The 16,912-nt window shown below is 46.2% G+C and overlaps 2 protein-coding genes across 4 annotated transcripts in view; one reads left to right on the top strand and one right to left on the bottom strand.

The window, feature by feature from the left end:
* Positions 1-3,925, top strand: part of CHST4 (carbohydrate sulfotransferase 4) — a 4,422-nt gene extending 497 nt beyond the window's left edge. The window contains exon 2 of one of the 2 annotated variants that reach the window (XM_004704806.3): positions 2,124-3,925. In XM_004704806.3, coding sequence (XP_004704863.2) covers positions 2,124-3,264 — 1,141 coding nt within the window. In that variant the 3' untranslated portion in view covers positions 3,265-3,925. Of the gene's footprint in view, positions 1-2,101 lie in introns of those variants that run through there. The other variant, XM_045293804.1, reaches the window with a different exon arrangement.
* ZNF19 (zinc finger protein 19) overlaps positions 1-16,912 on the bottom strand; it is a 76,679-nt gene that overhangs the window by 54,734 nt on the left and 5,033 nt on the right. The window contains exon 2 of one of the 2 annotated variants that reach the window (XM_045293801.1): positions 3,678-3,795. The exons of the other annotated variant lie outside the window; for it this stretch is intronic. The gene's annotated coding sequence lies outside the window, so the exon portion shown is untranslated. The remainder of the gene's footprint in view (positions 1-3,677; positions 3,796-16,912) is intronic. 2 annotated transcript variants of the gene reach the window in all.

Raw genomic sequence — 16,912 nt, 5'->3', positions numbered from 1 at the left:
GGGGGGGGGGGCCCGGGGGGATGGCCAGCCCCCACAACTAATCACAGGCTCAGTAAGCGCACATTGTATGGTTAACATTATAATAAAGTCATGGAGAACATGAGGGATAGAAGAGAGATTGCAATAATGGAGTCAGACACATCTCATGGTAGCATGCTCACCTCAGCCCCACTTGATGGTCCACGTGGAGAGAGCCAGAGAGAGGAACATTGATTGCTAACCAAGGCTTATCTAGCTCTTTAGGGGGTGTGATTACGGGTAACCACACTCATTACAGGAAGGGGCTGTACAATTGGCAATACAAGCACCAGGAGGGGGATAGACAATGGGCATAAGCATAACAGGAAGGGGATGAGCTAGGAGTGTACACATGATAGAAAGTGGGGGTGGGGGGTGGACTAAGGGTATACATGTGACAAGAAGGGCGGACCCTAGACTCAATATGGCTGCCTAATCTTGGTCGCCCTTGAGTGGGCTTGACCTCCCTGGGCTTTCCTTCAGGGAAACAAGTTACTACTATCCTCATCAGAAGGGAGTGGGCCCTACTTGTTGTGGGATAAACAGTGGTGTCTGCTTTCTCTGGATGGATGATAACCCTTAGGGAGAATAACCCCTGACCTACTTCTGTTGACCTCCAAGTGTATAGACATTTGCCACCTGTAGCAAGCAGCTACGTTTGGGATATATTTGGGGGAGACAACTTGGGAGAAATCTTTCTGTTTTCCAGTTTTGCTCTGCTCCATAGGGTTGCTATGTGTTGGCATTGACTCGACGACAGTAAAAAATAGTGGTGGTTGTTTCAGTGCAATAAAGAAGCCCTTGGGATGCAATGGCTAAAATAACTGCTAACCACATGGTCGGTAGTTGAAACCCATGAGTTGCTCCATGGGAGCAAGATGAGGCTCTCTGCTCTCAGCAAGACTGACAGTCTCAGAAATCCTAAAGAGCAATTCTACTCTGTCTTATGGGGTGGCTGTGGCTCTGAACCCACTCAATGGCAGTGGGGTGGGGTTAGTTAGTACAATATGATCCACGTCCTTGTTGAATGACCAACTGATTTCTCCTGTCATTTGAAAGCTGCAGGTGCAGCAAGTAAAGGGGGTTATTGTAATGAGTGAAATCTGTTGTATTTCAAAGTGAGAGCAAATTGACATAACACTGAAGGGCAAGTACGAATTGTCTGTAACCAGAAACCAGATGATTACCTACACAGAAGCAAGCCCAGCATTGGGCCGCCTCTTCAAATTCCTGGTCTCCCAGGATGACAAGTTCTAGGGACACTTGGCTCTGTTGCTAAGGAGATAATGCAAAAGGACAGCCATTTTATAGCCTTTGTGGGTGGATGTGGAAAGTCTTGTGCTCTATGGAAACAAGGGAGGTGGTAGATGACCTTCAAGATAGTATTTGTCCTTCACGATAGGGAGGGTGGGGCCATGGGCCCAAGGCAGCTCTTCTTGACCCTCTTAGTTTTATGAGAAATTAGCCAGGCAAGATTTGGGTTATATTATCATCGACAAGTAACCTATTGGAGATAGACACTTTATAGCTTTGTATCTTTAAGGAGAGATCTGGTCCTCCACAAGCTGATTCGATATGGCGGGTTTAGGCATTTCAGTGGGATTGCTGGGTGGTGCAAGCAATTAATATGCTTGACTGCTAACTATTGGACTAGGAGGTTCAAGTACACTCAAAGGCACCTCCAAACAAAGTCCTGGCAGTCTGTTTCCAAAAGTATCAGCATTAAAAACCCTATGGAGCCCAGCTCTACTCTGACTCCCATGGGTCACCACAAGTTGCAATGGACTTGATGGGAATTGGCAAAAGGCATTCTTGGTAGCTCAAGGGACAAAAAGACCAGGAAGGAGGAGCCCCAGAGCCTAAAATCAAAAGAATGTAATGGCACAGTAACTTCAAAGGACAGGAATTGATTGGGAGGGATTGGTACAACTGGTTGCAGGAAGGTTTAGGCCGTTCTAAGCCAGTCCTTGATGGGGACCAGGAAGAAGGTGGCGTTTGCTGGAAAAAGAAGGAAGAAACAAACACCAAACCAGCAGACTCACCCACCCAACTCCTTGTCTCTTAAAGGTCTTCAACGTCGGCGGCAAGATGTCCAATAAAACGAGGCTGGTGCTTCTGCTGGTTTCCCAGACGGCGATCATCGCTCTGTTCTTCCACCTGTCCAGCTACAACTTCCGCGCTCTGCCTCCGAAGGAGGCGCCCAGGCCCGTGCACGTGCTCGTCCTGTCTTCGTGGCGCTCCGGCTCGTCGTTTGTGGGGCAGGTGTTCGGGCAGCACCCAGACGTCTTCTACCTCATGGAGCCCGCCTGGCACGTCTGGATGAGCTTCGCGCAGAGCACGGCCTCGCAGCTGCACATGGCCGTGCGCGACCTGGTCCGCTCCGTCTTCCAGTGTGACATGAGCGTCTTCGATGCCTACATGCCACCGGGTCCCCGGACCCAGTCCAGCCTGTTTAAGTGGGAGGCCAGCCGAGCCCTGTGCTCCCCGCCGGCCTGCCACATGTTCCCCCCGGGGCAGGTCATCTCCGAGGCTCACTGCAAGACGCTGTGCAAGGGGCAGCCCTTCGAGGTGGTGGGGGAGGCCTGCCGCTCCTACAGCCACGTGGTGCTCAAGGAGGTGCGCTTCTTCAACCTGCAGGTGCTCTATCCGCTGCTCAGCGACCCCGCGCTCAACCTGCGCATCGTGCACCTGGTGCGGGATCCCCGGGCCGTGTTCAGCTCCCGCCAGCACACCCTGGCGGAGCTCATGGCCGACAGCCGCATCGTCTTGGGGGAGAAGTGGAGACAACTCAAGAAGGAGGACTGGCCCTACCACGTGATCCAGACCATCTGCGAAAGCCAGCGGGACATCCTAGGGGCCGTCCGGCTCTTGCCCAAAGCCCTGCGGCAGCGCTACCTATTTGTGCGCTACGAGGACCTGGTCCGGGCCCCGAAGGCCCAGACTGCCCGAATGTATGATTTTGTGGGGCTGAAATTCTTTCCCTGGCTCCAAACCTGGGTGCAAAACATCACCCAAGGCAAGGGCACGGGCAAACATGCCTTCCACACCGACGCTAGGAACGCCCTCAATGTCTCCCAGGCCTGGCGCTGGACGCTGCCTTTTGAAAAGGTCACTCGGCTTCAGGAAATCTGTTCTGAGACCATGACTTTGATGGGCTACCACCATGTCACGTCTGAGCAACAGCAGAGAAACCTGTCACTGGCTCTTCTGTCTGCCTCGGGGGTCTCCGAGCAAGATGACCAATAGGGTTAAGGCGGGAAGTGTCCCACCCAAGACCACCCTCAGACACACAGGTGGGCTGCTTCTGAGCCCTGACTGGCGTTTTTTGTAGGCGCAGTGCCCACATAGGTTCAAGCAGAGAAACCTTTGTGTCTGGACTCGAATGTAGACAATAACTCAGGAACCAGAGAAACGATGGTGTTGCCCTGAGATCCTTCCTACCAGGGTCTGCCTCAAAGACTTCCTGACCTGGGCCTGCTAGGCACCACGTAGCAGCAGTGGACTAAACCCATCACCTCTGTCTGTGTCTTGGGACAGGGAGAAAGCAAGAACCAGGAGAATACCCCCAACCCCTCCCAAGGAGCCAGTGTGCGAACTCTGAGCCCCAGAAGCTCCCAGTGGACACGAGGCAGGGAGCAGGAAGAGGGTGGGACACATACCTGTAAGCGTGGCCATCGCAAAGCAGTAAGAAAATCTCTGCCAACCCGGCTGAGCCCACTGCGAAGTCCTTTCCCCTCAGCGCTCTCTCGAAGTCTTTGACCTGTGCAGCTGCCGTCCCTTACCACCAAAATGCCAAATTAAGATTCTGTTTGGAACATCCTCTTTCAAGCTTTCTAATTACTACCAATGACCACTCATTCTCATGTAGTCTATCTGAGAACATAATCATCTTCCTGGATTTTCTTTGTGGGGTGGGGTTGCTATTGTCTATCACTCACATAGTAAAAAAATTACTAAGACAATGTTTGGTATCAGATAATGAACTAAATTTGATTGAACACATTGTCCTCTTAGGAACTTGCAGAAAATAGACCACCAGCAACCAAGGTCCTGTCTTGTGTGATGCCTACATTGTAATAATGCCATACGCATAACCCTAGTGGCTAGGAAAGGCGCCCTGTAGTGTAGTGGGTTAAGTGTTGGACTACTAACCATAACACTGGCAGTACAAACCCATCAGGCGAAAGATGAGGCAGTCTCAGAAACCCTAGCGAGCAGTTTGATCCTGTCCTGTAGGGTCACTATGAGTCAGAATTGACTTGATGGCAGTGGCTTTGGGGACCTGGAAAGAGGTCCTTTATCTCGGATTCTTTGCCCAAAGGACTTACGTTCTCATATGGGGCTAGTTAGCTTTTCCTGATCACTTTTTCTCAACAAAGAATGAGGTTTCTCCCAGTCTTTGCAGCAGTCCCTAGGTCTGGTGGGGCAGCAGAACCACCTTGGGTGGGTGGAGCTGTCAAAAATGCATGTGGCCAGGTAATGCTGGAATTGAAATCGTACAGGGTGAGCTGTCACCCTGAGATTCTACAATGTTTTTCACGTCACCCCGGTGATTCTTCCACAGGCAGCCTGGCATTTGCACATGCTGCATCGCATTTGGACAGTAACACCGTGTGTCTTCTTGCTCCAAGACAAGCGACTGTTCAGAGCATGTTGAGTATGTATGTCTCTAGTGCTGCCCCAGGTCAGAAGGAATAGGAAGGAAGTCCACAACTAGACCACCGGGACAAAATGGACCCATGGTATGCAGTGGACCTCCAGAACTCCGTGGACTTCTGGATCTCCCTGAACCGCTCCCTCCTGATTTGTTTAGTCTCTCGCTCTGTCCGTGCCTGAGGGGGGCTGTCACGTCGTGTTCCTTTTGTTTCATTACCACATTCAATATTCTTCTCAGTTGACAAACAGATCCGTGTTGGGTCAGAATCCTCCCACTTGATTCTCCTGAGTAACTTAAAGCCATGTGAGAAGCAAGAGCAGCTACCTCTGCCAGCAGGGTCCGCTCGGCTTAATTTAAAGATGGCTTTAAGGAGATATTATAGTATCCAAACCCAAGTCACTCTAGGAATTCAACAAGGGTATAGGATGGCAGGGTCTTATGAGGGAGACTTCCCGCACACTGAAAATAAGACAAGGGCAACGAGATATGCTGCAAATCAAGGGGGCAGCTAGAGGACAGACAGCGATGGAGTCTCCAGGAGATGCCAGCCCCTGCCTCCCTTGTCTCAAAGCGAGCATCCTCCTTTAGGAAGCTTCTCTATGTGATGCTGAAACAACGTTGTATGGAAAGCCAAAGGGGGAATTTCGATTTTTCTTGGACACAAAGCTAGGAGAACTTATTATGAAGTTTTAGGAAAATTGAAAGCTGTGTTAGTGAGGAAAAAAAGAACACAAATCTGTGCTGAGGGGCTTCCCCCGCCCTAGCCCACCCCCACAACAACAGTGTATCTGCTCATCATTTGACGGTAGCAGGGGCTACACTACAAGGATCTCATTGGGAAACCTTCCCCCATCTACTCTCCAACCCTAATCTCGCCCCTTCGGACTTCTGGTTCCTCAGATTCAAAGAGCATTGCAAAGGACTAGTTTGCATCCCACGAGGATGCCCACACTGCCGTTAAGACGTGGTCTAAACGGAAGAGCGCAGGATTCTTAGGGCAAGGGTTACAGAGATGGAAACATCGCCTTCAGAAGCGTGTGGACCTAGATGGAGGATGTGTCAAGAAGCAATAGCTATTTTATAACAATGTTTGACTCAATCATACGAAGCTATGATACTTTAATACGCATACTGTAAAATGCAAAATAACCGCTTTAAAAATCTGATCTAGAGTGGAATAAAACTTCAGGTGCCCGCCACTGGATTCTGGGATAGGTGTGGTGGGACCCTCAACTGTAGGATATGAGGAGTTTGGGGAACTGGTGTGGAGTATATAGGATGGCATCCGACTTGACATTCTTTCTATTTAAACACATCTGTTCCGCACCCAAACACCTGCTCATTCTACTTCGTTCCATGGGGTTGAAGGACGGCGGGAGAATGTGACCTAAATTCCTCAGGGCTAGTATTTGGGTAATGAGTATATGCTCTAGACTAAGCCTGGGGTTTGGACAAGTCTTGCCCAAAGTGAGTGATCCCACCCTCAGGGGGATTTGGAGGATGCTGGAACGATGTAGGGGGGCTGCCTACACTTTACCTTACATTGTGGGCTATAAGCCAAAAGGTTTTAAATGACAGGGAAGCACTGAGTAATTTTTTTTAAGGGGGTAGTAAGCCAACCAAGTTTAGGAACCTCTGTTCTAGGCCAAGGGTGGAGAACATTCCCCCTGCAGGCTTTATAAATCATGCAGAAGCATTAATACCAGCTAACATCCCATGTCACCCATTAGGGGTGAGTTAATTTACTGTTTGACCAAATATAACAGGCTAATTTTTAAAAAATAATTTTAGTGGGGGCTCATACAATTCTTATCACAATCCATACAAACATCCATTGTGTCAAGCACACTTGTACATTTGTTGCCTTCTTTATTCTCAAAATATTTGCCTTCTACTTGAGCCCTTAATATCAGCTCCTCATTTCCCCCTTCCTCCCCTCTCCCACCTCCCTCATGAACCCTTCATAATTCATAAATTATTATTTTGTCATATCTTATACTGTCCGATGTCTCCCCTAGCCCACTTCTCTATTGTCCATCCCTCAGGGAGGAGGTTATACATAGATTCTTGTAATCGGTTCCCCCTTAATACCCCACATTCCCTCCACCCTCCAGGCATCGCCACTCCCACCATTGGTCATGAAGGGGTCATCTGTCCTGCATTCCCTGTGTTTCCAGTTGCTATCTGGACCAGTGTACATCCTCTGGTCTAGACAGATTTGTGAGGTAGAATTGGGATCATGATAGTGGGGGGAGGAAGCATTCAAGAACTAGAGGAAAGTTATATGCTTCATCGTTGCTACCCTGTACCCTGACTGGCTCATCTCCTCCTCACAACCCTTCAGTAAGGGGGTGTCCCGTTGAACAGACTAATTTTTAAGATAATTTTGTATGGCCTGCAAATGACGCTATCCATTGCCAAATGCCCCCTGGAAGGGAAAAGGTTGCTTAGCCCTGCTCTAGACCACAGGCCGTATCACCCGCTTTGGGACACACTGGTCCAGAGTAAACAACAGTCTGAAATGCCAAACTGGACGACAGCAGACCATGGGCCTCATGTCCTTCCTGGCATCTGAATACTGGGATCTAATTGTCAAACAGGGCAACTGTTATAAGCCCTGCACGGTGGCAGCTCCTGAAATTTCACAATCAGTTTTAGAGTTGAGCTATGTTACTCTCTATAGCTACCGTGGTTTCATTTTCTATGTAATAAAAATAATTGCTGAGTTTTTAATAAAAGTTAATTAAAAGCTAACTTATTTTTCCTGATCATGATATGTTATAGAGAGAAATGGAAAGGCAGAATCAACTTCTAATGATTTTGTGCCCAAAGCTGCCATGGTATTGTCTGTGGTATGTTTCTCGGGAGGTAGTCTATAATTTATTGTGTGACTTAACCAAACCCAAACCATCTCATTGATTCTGACTGATAGCGACCCTGTAAGAGGGGATTGAACTGTCCGTGTGGTAGTCTGAGACTAACTCTCTGCAGGAGGAGAAAGCCTTGTCTTTCTCCTGTGGAGCAGCTACTGGTTTCAAACTGCTGACTGTCTGGCTTGCAGCCCAATTCCACAATGCCACTACGGCTAGCAACCCACCTCTCACTAGGCCACCAGGGTTCCTATGGGATTGAAGTCCAAGCAGATATAAATTATATATGCACACACACATATATATTAACATGACTCCATTGGATTACTTTTGTATAACTGGCAAAGCAAAATTAGAAATTAATATAGGTGAGGCTAGTTGAGGATTCCCAATCTCCCTCGCACTTCTATCAAGAGCTAGGTCTCTCTTATCCCTAAGTCTTCCTGGCCATGCAGAGGAAGCTTACTTTTAAATACAGTATTGAGGAGAAAACAGAATACTGTTTTGAATACCACCCTCAGCTAAAGTGTTTCTTTGTTTATTCAATATATTTAACGGGCATCTATAAAGCCAAATGATTAACTTGCTTTGTTGTGAACCAAAAGTTTGGAAGGTCAAGGCCGCCCAGAGGTACCACAGAAGAAAGGCCTGGCAATCCATATGCAAAAAAATAGCCACTGAACTCTTTCTGGGGCACAGTTCTCCAAAAGGAGGCACTCGGGGTCACCCTGAGTCAGAATAAACTCCAAGGTAATGTTTCTCATTTTTAGCAAGTGCCTGGCACTAAACATTCAACTAAATGTGAGTATCCTGGTCAAGATGCTAATCTTGGCTCTCAAGGCAAGCCTCAGAGCATTTCCTACAACTTCCTTATGCATGGCAATTTTTGATCATAATGATATGATTAAAAAACTGGTACTTCTGACCTTCTAGATTCTCTTTATCAGTGGTTCTCCACCGAGGGTGATTCGGCTCCCCAGGCGACATCTGACAATATCTGGAGACATTTTCTGTTGTTACAACTGGAAGGTGGGGTGCTGGCATTTAACGGGTAGAAGAAGCAACATGACATCCCACAATGCACAAATGCACAGGAGAAGCCTGTCCAAAAAAGCAATGATCCCGTGTGCTACCAAGTTGATTCTGACTCATAACAACCTAATAGAAGAGGGTCGAATTGGCCCATAGGGCTGGCTTGGCCCCAAATGTCCACAGTGCAGCAGCTGAGAAACCCTGACATACGTGAATCAGGGTTCAGGATAAAAGAGCTGACAATTCCCAGAGACCTCTCTTGTGAATGAAACACAAAAATTCTGCCTTGAGCCTTGAACGTGCTTCCTTGTGTCCTAACTGGAGCGGTCTTCACCAGTTAACCCTTGTTACTCAACGCCTTACAACTAAAGAGTTACAACTCAAAGAGGGCTTGGGGAAAGGAAGTAAAATTAAGCAAGAGTTTGTGGACTGGTTACTCATTAGCCACTCTGTGTGCATCTTAATTTGGGCAGCTGTGGCCCAAAGAGGAAAGAGTTGAAAAGGCAAAATGTGGTCATTCCTGGGCAGGGCAAAGTAAGCCTGAAGAGGTTGTGCAAGATCACTGAGTTGCTAGTATCTGGGAACAGAGGAAGTATTCATGAAAGATAAAAGGTTCTAGGGCTACTTACAGGACGTGGACCAGCATTTCTCAACACCACTCCGGCTTTTTCCTTTATTCTCCCACCCCCAAGGAGCTTTATTAGACATTGTTCCAAAGTGGCCTCTGACATTCCATTTTATTTGTAAACGTTTTATTGTGAGTTAAGTGAAGGTTTACAAAGCAGATCATCAGTTCATACACATTTTGTTTCAACTCATTCATTACAATCCCCCTGATAGATCATTGTTTATCTAATTTCCTCTGTCTTTCCTGTTTCCATTCTTCCTCCTTTGCCAGCCCTTTCATCAATGCCGCCCCTGTGACGTTAAGTGGTGGATTATTCTAACACAAGGGTGTGTATATATCCAGACCTGAAGGGTGACCAAGGGTCATTGTCTTCAGGGTCACACCAGTCTCTACGCAACCAGTAGGCCTAGTCTCATATGATTTTTAATTCTGTTCCACACTTTTCTCCTACTCTACCTAGGGCCTTGTAGCTGGTCCTGTTCAGAAGGGTTGGTAGCTGGGTACCAGACAGTTCTGGTCTCAGGGTTATGGAGACTAATACTTGGGTATGGGCTGTTAGTGCACTAGACTACTTGTTTCCATGTACCTTTCAATTCCCACCCCCTTCTTTCCTTTGGACAAGGAGAGACCAATAGTTGTACCTTAGGTGCTTCTCACAAACTTGTAAGGGCACTTAAAATTTTAATAAGACTAGAACTTACCCTTCTAGGGGTAATATCATTTGATATTGAGAATGAATGACTTAGGCTAGATCACTTAATATTCTTCTTCTTCTTTTTTAATAAATCATTTTATTGGGCTCTTACAGCTCTTAAAACAATCCATACATCAATTGTATCAAGCACATTTGTACATATGTTGCCATCATTTTCAAAACAATCCATACATCAATTGTATCAAGCACATTTGTACATATGTTGCCATCATTTTCAAAACATTTCCTTTCTACTTGAGCCCTTGGTATCAGCTCTTTTCCCCTCCCTCTCCCACCCTCCCACCTTCATGAGCCCCTGATAAATTATAAATTATTGTTTTCATATCTTACATCATCCACTATCTCCCTGCACCCAATGTTTCTGTTGTTCTTCCCCCTTGGTGGGAGGGGGGGCTTGTTACACGTCAATCCTATGATCAATTCCTCCTCTCTCCCCTCTCCCCCAGCCTACCTTCCTGCTACCCTCATGGTATTGCTACTCCCATTACTGTTCTTAGGGGGGTGGGGGTTTCTCTCCTGGATTCTGTGTTATGAGAGCTCTTATCTGTAGCAGTGTACATGCTCTGATCTAACTGGATTTGTAAGGTAGAACTGGGGTCATTATAGTGGGAGGGGGGTTGCATTAAAGAACTAGAGGAATGTTGTGTTTCCTCAGTGCTATAGTGCATCCTAGCTGACTCGTCCCTTCCTTGTGACCCTTCTGTGAGGAGATGTCCAAATGTCTACAGATAGGTTTTGGATCTCTACTCCAACCCCTCACATTTGCATCGGTATGGTTGTTTTGTGTCTTCTGATGCCTGATACCTGATCCCATTGACACCTCATGATCACACGGGCTGGTGTGCTTCTTCCATGTGGACTTTGCTGCTTCCCTGCAAGATGGCCGTTTGTTTAACTTCACGTCTTTAAGATCCCAGACCCTATAGCTTTTGATAGCCGAGTACCATCAGCTTTCTTCACCACATTTGCTTATGCACCATTTTGTCTACAGCGGTCCAGGAAGGTTAGTGTCACAGAATGCCAGGTTATTAGAACAAAGTGTTCTTGCATTGAGGGAAGATTTGAGCAGAGGGCCTTAATATTCTTAACTCCTTTCTCAGCCCTCTCCCTTTTCCCCCCCAACATGTGTCATGCTCACCCACCCCAAACCATGCTCCTTGTTTTCACTAATGATAGCTATAACTTTAACAAACTATAATGAAAACAATGAACGTGAAAGCACTGTTTAAACTTAACATCCCATAAAAGTGTTAGAATCAAAATAATAGAAGTCATTCTGACTGACCCCTGCCCTGCCCTAATCCCAACCATTTGGAATAGTCATTGGCCCTGCTTTTCTTTCTTTCTTCTTCTTTTTACTGACATAATTCACATATGACACAATAGTTTGAGCATATTGAAAGGAGTTGTGCAATCATCCCAACAATCAACTTTAGAACATTTTCTTTTTCTCTTGTACTCATTGTTACTAGATTCCCATTCAACCCCAACTCCAAGAAACTATTTATCCAGTTACAGTCTCCATAGATTTATCTATCCTGGATTTCATATAAAGAAAAACATACGGCAACAAAACAAAACAAAAAAATGAGGTTGAAAAGTATCACTTTCTGAAGAGTTGCCTGCCAACTCTACCCAAGAAACAGTTTTAGATACACTTACACGCACACCAATGAAAAGGGGTTCCACTTTCTCCACGTTTTTGCCAACACTTGTTATTGTCTGTGTTCTTTAAAGCGGTCATGAAGCCAGAAACAGTAACAGGAGTAATGGTTCCCTCTAGGTATGGGAAAGGGGGATGGGGCTGACAGTATTGATGATTATATCACCCCACTGGAGAGGACCAATAATAGAATTACATGTGAATGGATATATTGGATGGTGTAAGACACAGCAAATAAGGGTTGGGTTGGATGGGGAGGGGATGGGATAAAAAGAGCTGATATCAAGGAGTTCAAGGAGAAAGAAAATATTTGGACACAGATTGTGGTAGCAATTATACAACACTGCTAGATGTGATTGTACTGTGGAATGTTACGACATCTGTAAGAGCTCCCAATAAAATGATTAAAAAAAGAATGGACTTGAAAAAAAAATAAAGTGGTTATGAAGTGATAGCTCAGACTCGTTTTCCACATATCATACAGCTTAATCATTCAATCACATTAAGAAGATTTGTGCGCTCATCACCACAATCAATTTCAGAACATGTTCTTCTCGTACTCACCGTCCTTAGCTCCTCATTACCCCCGTTCTCTCCTGCCATGCCCCTATGCACTCCCTGTCTCTAGATCTTCCTATCCGGGATTTCTTAGACAGAAAATCATACAAAACACAGTCATATAAAATCATACAAAGCAAAATAAAACAACAATGAAACAAACCATAGAAAAACAGCAAAGAGAAAGTAGAAACAATTAAAAACTGAAACAATTTCAAAATGGCTCAAAAGAGAGTTCAAGTGAGAGGGTCTAACTCAACACTCACTGCCATCGAGTCACTGCTGACTCACAGTGACCCTACAGGACAGAGTAGAACTGCCCCCAGAAACTGGGTTTCTGAGACTAACTCTCTACAGGAGTAGAAAGCTCCTTCTTTCTCCCAAGGAGCAGCTGGTGGTTTTGAACTGCTGACCTTGCTGTTAGCAGCCCAATTTGTAACCAGGGCTCCTCTAACCTAACCACATCCGCCACAATGGACTTTGCAGTGTTCTCTGTCTGATGGTCCTTTGTTTCGTGACAGTTTTCATGTTGTTGCTATGTGATTCTGGAAGAATAAGGAAGCTGGTTTATTGGATTTTTCTTAAGGTTTATAGAGTGATCCATAACAGGGGCAATAAAACGTTATAGGAACCATTCATAAAGAATAGGGTGTGTCAAAAGGTGTGAGCTACTGCTCCACCCTAATCGATGTGGATTTAAATGGCTAACTCCAGGTCATGTAAACATGCTGACCACGGGAAGGAACAAAGGCCCATGTCCTGGTGGTCTAGTGGTTGTGAGCTGGGCTGTGATCCGCGTGGTTGGAGCAGCACCAGCAGCTCCGTAGCAGAAAAACTGGGCTTTTAAAAAATGCCCTCAGGCTCAAGTAGAAAGAAAATGTTTTGAAAAGGATGATGGCAACAAATGTACAAATGTGCTTGACACAGTGGATGGATGGATGGATTGTGATAAGAGCTGTACGTGCCCCCAATGATTAAAAAAAAACTCCCTTAAACAGTTACAGTCTCGGAAACGCACAAAGGGGTCACCATGAGGGGACACTGCCTCGATGGCAGTGAGCTGGGCTGTTTCTGTCCTTCTGTGCAGGGGTCAGGGAATGGAGGGAACCCTCGATTATCTGATGCATCACAAACCACATTTTGAGACCCTAACAGATGAAACCCTAACACACATATGCATCCTGAACTTAATTACACGCAATTATTTTTTAAAACCCACTGTTGTTCACATGCGTATTTTTAAAGATCATTTTATTAGGAGCTCATACAACTCTTATCACAATCCATCCATCCATCCATTGTGTCAAGCACATTTGTACATTTGTTGCCATCATCATTCTCAAAACATTTGCTTTCTACTTGAGCCCTTGGTATCAGCTCCTCATTTCCCCTACTCCCTCCCCGTCCCCCCTCCATCATGAACCCTTGATAATTTATAAATTATTATTTTGTCATAGCTTACACTGTCTGATGTCTCCCTTCACCCACTTTTCTGTTGTCCATCCCCCAGGAAGAAGGTTATATGTAAATCCTTTTAATCAGTTCCCCCTTTCCACCCCATTCTCCCTCTACCCTCCCTGTTTCACTATTCTCATTATTGGTCCTGAGGGGTTTATCTGTCCTGGATTCCCTGTTTCCAGTTCCTATCTGTATCACTGTACATCCTCTGGTGTAGCCGGATTTGTAAGGTAGAATTAAGATCATGATATTGGGTGGGGGAGGAAGCATTTAGGAACTAGAGGAAAGTTGTATGTTTCATTGTTGCTACGCTGCACCCTGACGGCTCGGTGTCCACATGCCTATTAACACCCCATACCCCCCACCCCGTGATTTGATTTCCATTGACAAGAATCTATATGGTTTTACAGGGTTCCACCCCTATCGCAAGAATACACTACACTACACTGCACTCTGTTCTACTTCCTTAGTACACTGGTGGTGCCACTGTGCCAATAGGACGCATGTTGATCAAAGGCAGAAAAGTCATGATCAAAAGGGGAAATATGTGGAGTAGAATTTTAAATCCTCACGGATTTCAGACTTTCTGGAGGATGGATAAATCCATACTATTGTCCTGAGATGATTTTTTTAACATTAAGCTAAAAAAAAAAATCCCTTTTAGTGTTCTTTGAACCAAATCATAGTTTGTTTGGCCTAGCTAGTAAAGAATGCATACCCTGAGCATTATTTTAAGACCTACATCTGAAAAAAATGAGAACAATTCCAGAGACAGGAAACTTAAGGGGGGCACTGAGTTTATGTGAATGGGGGAGGGCCACTTCTGAAAAAGAGGGCGAGACTAGTTGGGCAGATCAAAGACTGTCATCAATATCATTGAATTGCACACGTGGAAACTGTTGAACTTGTGCTTGTTCTGCTGTATATTCTCAACAACAAAAAATAACCACCGAATAAAACAGGCGAACATTGCAGCAATGGGCTTGAACATAAGAACAGTTATGAAAGTGGGGCCGGCCCTGGTGGTGTTTCATTCCCTTGCACGTCGGGTCCCGAGGTGTTGGACCTGACTCAAAGGCACCTCACGCCAACCAGGTGTGACAGTCTCAGAACCCCACAGGGGCAGTGCTACCCTGTCCTGTAGGGGGTCACTATGCATCCACATCCACTCCATGTCAGTGAGGTCAGTGCTTTGGTGTTCGCTTGTACAGCTTGGATGCATGGAATGCATAGCGAGTACAGTATATCTCCATAAGGCTGGTCAAACTCAACACAGCACAGCAAAAACCTCCAGGGGCTTCCCAACCTCCCAGGCTCTCCTCTCCTCAGTCATTCGCCTCCATCCATGCTCTCGCCTTTCAACCAATTCCCAAGTTTTGCACTTACAGTTTCTACTTAGGACATGCTGTCCCTAATTATCTCAAGGTAGGTTTTGTCTCATAAATTGGTCCCAATTCAAATTAGGCCTGAGAGGCATGTTCCCCCGATTCCTGCAGCTAAAGCAGCCCCTTCTCCTGTAAATGGGTTTTTAGATTCTGTCAAAGAATAAAGACCGTGAAAATCGGGTCGAAATCAAAGCTCTATTCAGCTGAAGTGAGTCAGATGGCTCCTCAGATTAGGTAACTTGCTGAACCAACAAGGATTTTGCAGTGGTTGCAGGGCGAGTTGAAGAGAAAGGTAGGCGACAGTGGTTTGGACTCCGGTTGTCACTGCCTTTATCGGTAACGATCGCAAAACATGGCCTTTGAAAAAATTGGGAAGGATCTGGTTTTTCATGCCTCTTTTTCAGGATCATGCCACAATCTTATTTTGACAGCTGTTTAAACGGTTGAGCGCTATCTTCATAAATCTTGCAGGTTGTTAATGTCTACTGCCAGGGAAGGTTCAAGGGAGGGGGTGAGTGAGAAAAGGGGTGGGGAATAAGAGAAGAGGCAGAAAGGAAAGGAGGTAAAGAGGGGAGCTAGGAACACGGAGATCTGTTTTAATTCTCTGACAGTTCTTTGTAGCATTTCTCAGGGCTTGACATGGTCTTGTTTGCAGGTTTATTTTCGGTTTTCCCTCCCCACACTCAGTACATATTCAACAACTGATCAAATTCCACACCGACTTGGTAAATCTAGGATGAAAGTACGAGTTTGAGACTCCTCAACCACGCTCCCTGTTTCCACTGAGGACCACTAACTGCTGAGGTAGATCGTTTTAAATGCCAGGCGCTTAGGTTTCCATCGCACAGGAACTTGTTAAAATCCCTTGACAGATTCTTGGACAGCACCTCCCCAGTCTGGCCTGTTTGTGCTTTTAACTGCTTATGTACCTGCCTGCAGAAACAATGACCACAAACAGCCAGGAACTCGGGCTGAGGGCAGTCTGGCTGGTGCTTCCACTGCATGGAATGAGACTCGATTGCTCAGTAGAAATTGGAACAAATCTACCCTGACTTTTCAGGTTGGTTCAAGGCTGTCTCTTTCCGGATACAAGGAGGCAGCCATTCTGTTTCATAGCTTCTGCAGCAGAGAACCGTTAAGCGCTGGAAAGGACTTACAACATTATCTAGCTATCAGATGGGTGTCCAAAACGTTAAGGTCTTGCCTTTCATGAAGCAGTTCAAACCCCCTCCCTCCCACCCCCACGAGGTGCCTGGGAAGACTGGCTTGGTGACCTGCTTCTGAAAGGTCACAGTCTTGGAAATCCTGGGGAGCAAGGGAGCAGCTCTACTACACACATGGGCTCAGCAGGAGACAAAATCCACCCGCAGCAACCAAGGTCACGACTGCATTTAGCAGCAGCAAGCATGGAACAAACTGGTACCGTGTGCCTCCTAGTGGAGTGTTCTGGGAAGTGCACCTCAGTATGGCTTAAATGTAACCTCAATCTATTCCTGAGGCAGGGATGTCTGGCTGCTTATTGAGTTTCCCCAGAGGTCTCTGCAAGGAAAGGAGGGCGTGGCGATCTTCAAAACCAAAGACAAAACATCAGCTGGAAACCCCTATGGTGCACAGCTCTACCCTCACACGCACAGGTTCTCTAGGAATTGAAGCAGACTTCGCGGCATGCTTTTTTAATCACGAAATAACAAACAGCACCCAATCTAGCAGGCGTGCCATTCTGCTGGGACACTGGCCTTCAAAATCATCAGTGTCTTGGAAAACAAAATCTTTTTTTTAATTTGGGTGACTGTCTTCAATGAGATAAAAACTCCTCCCCTCCCCCCAAGTCCACAGCCATTTTGTCAATTGAGACTCACACTTAGGCCACCTACATGCAATATGTGACCCATCACAAGGTTGGATATATAGCCCACCCCCGGGGGGGG

This window comes from Echinops telfairi, unplaced genomic scaffold (genome assembly GCF_000313985.2).
Source record: "Echinops telfairi isolate 266 unplaced genomic scaffold, ASM31398v2 ScPeMD7_2291;HRSCAF=2852, whole genome shotgun sequence".
Taxonomy (NCBI): domain Eukaryota; kingdom Metazoa; phylum Chordata; class Mammalia; order Afrosoricida; family Tenrecidae; genus Echinops; species Echinops telfairi.
Note: the sequence above shows the minus strand (reverse complement) of the source record. Positions and strands in the feature narration are given on the sequence as shown.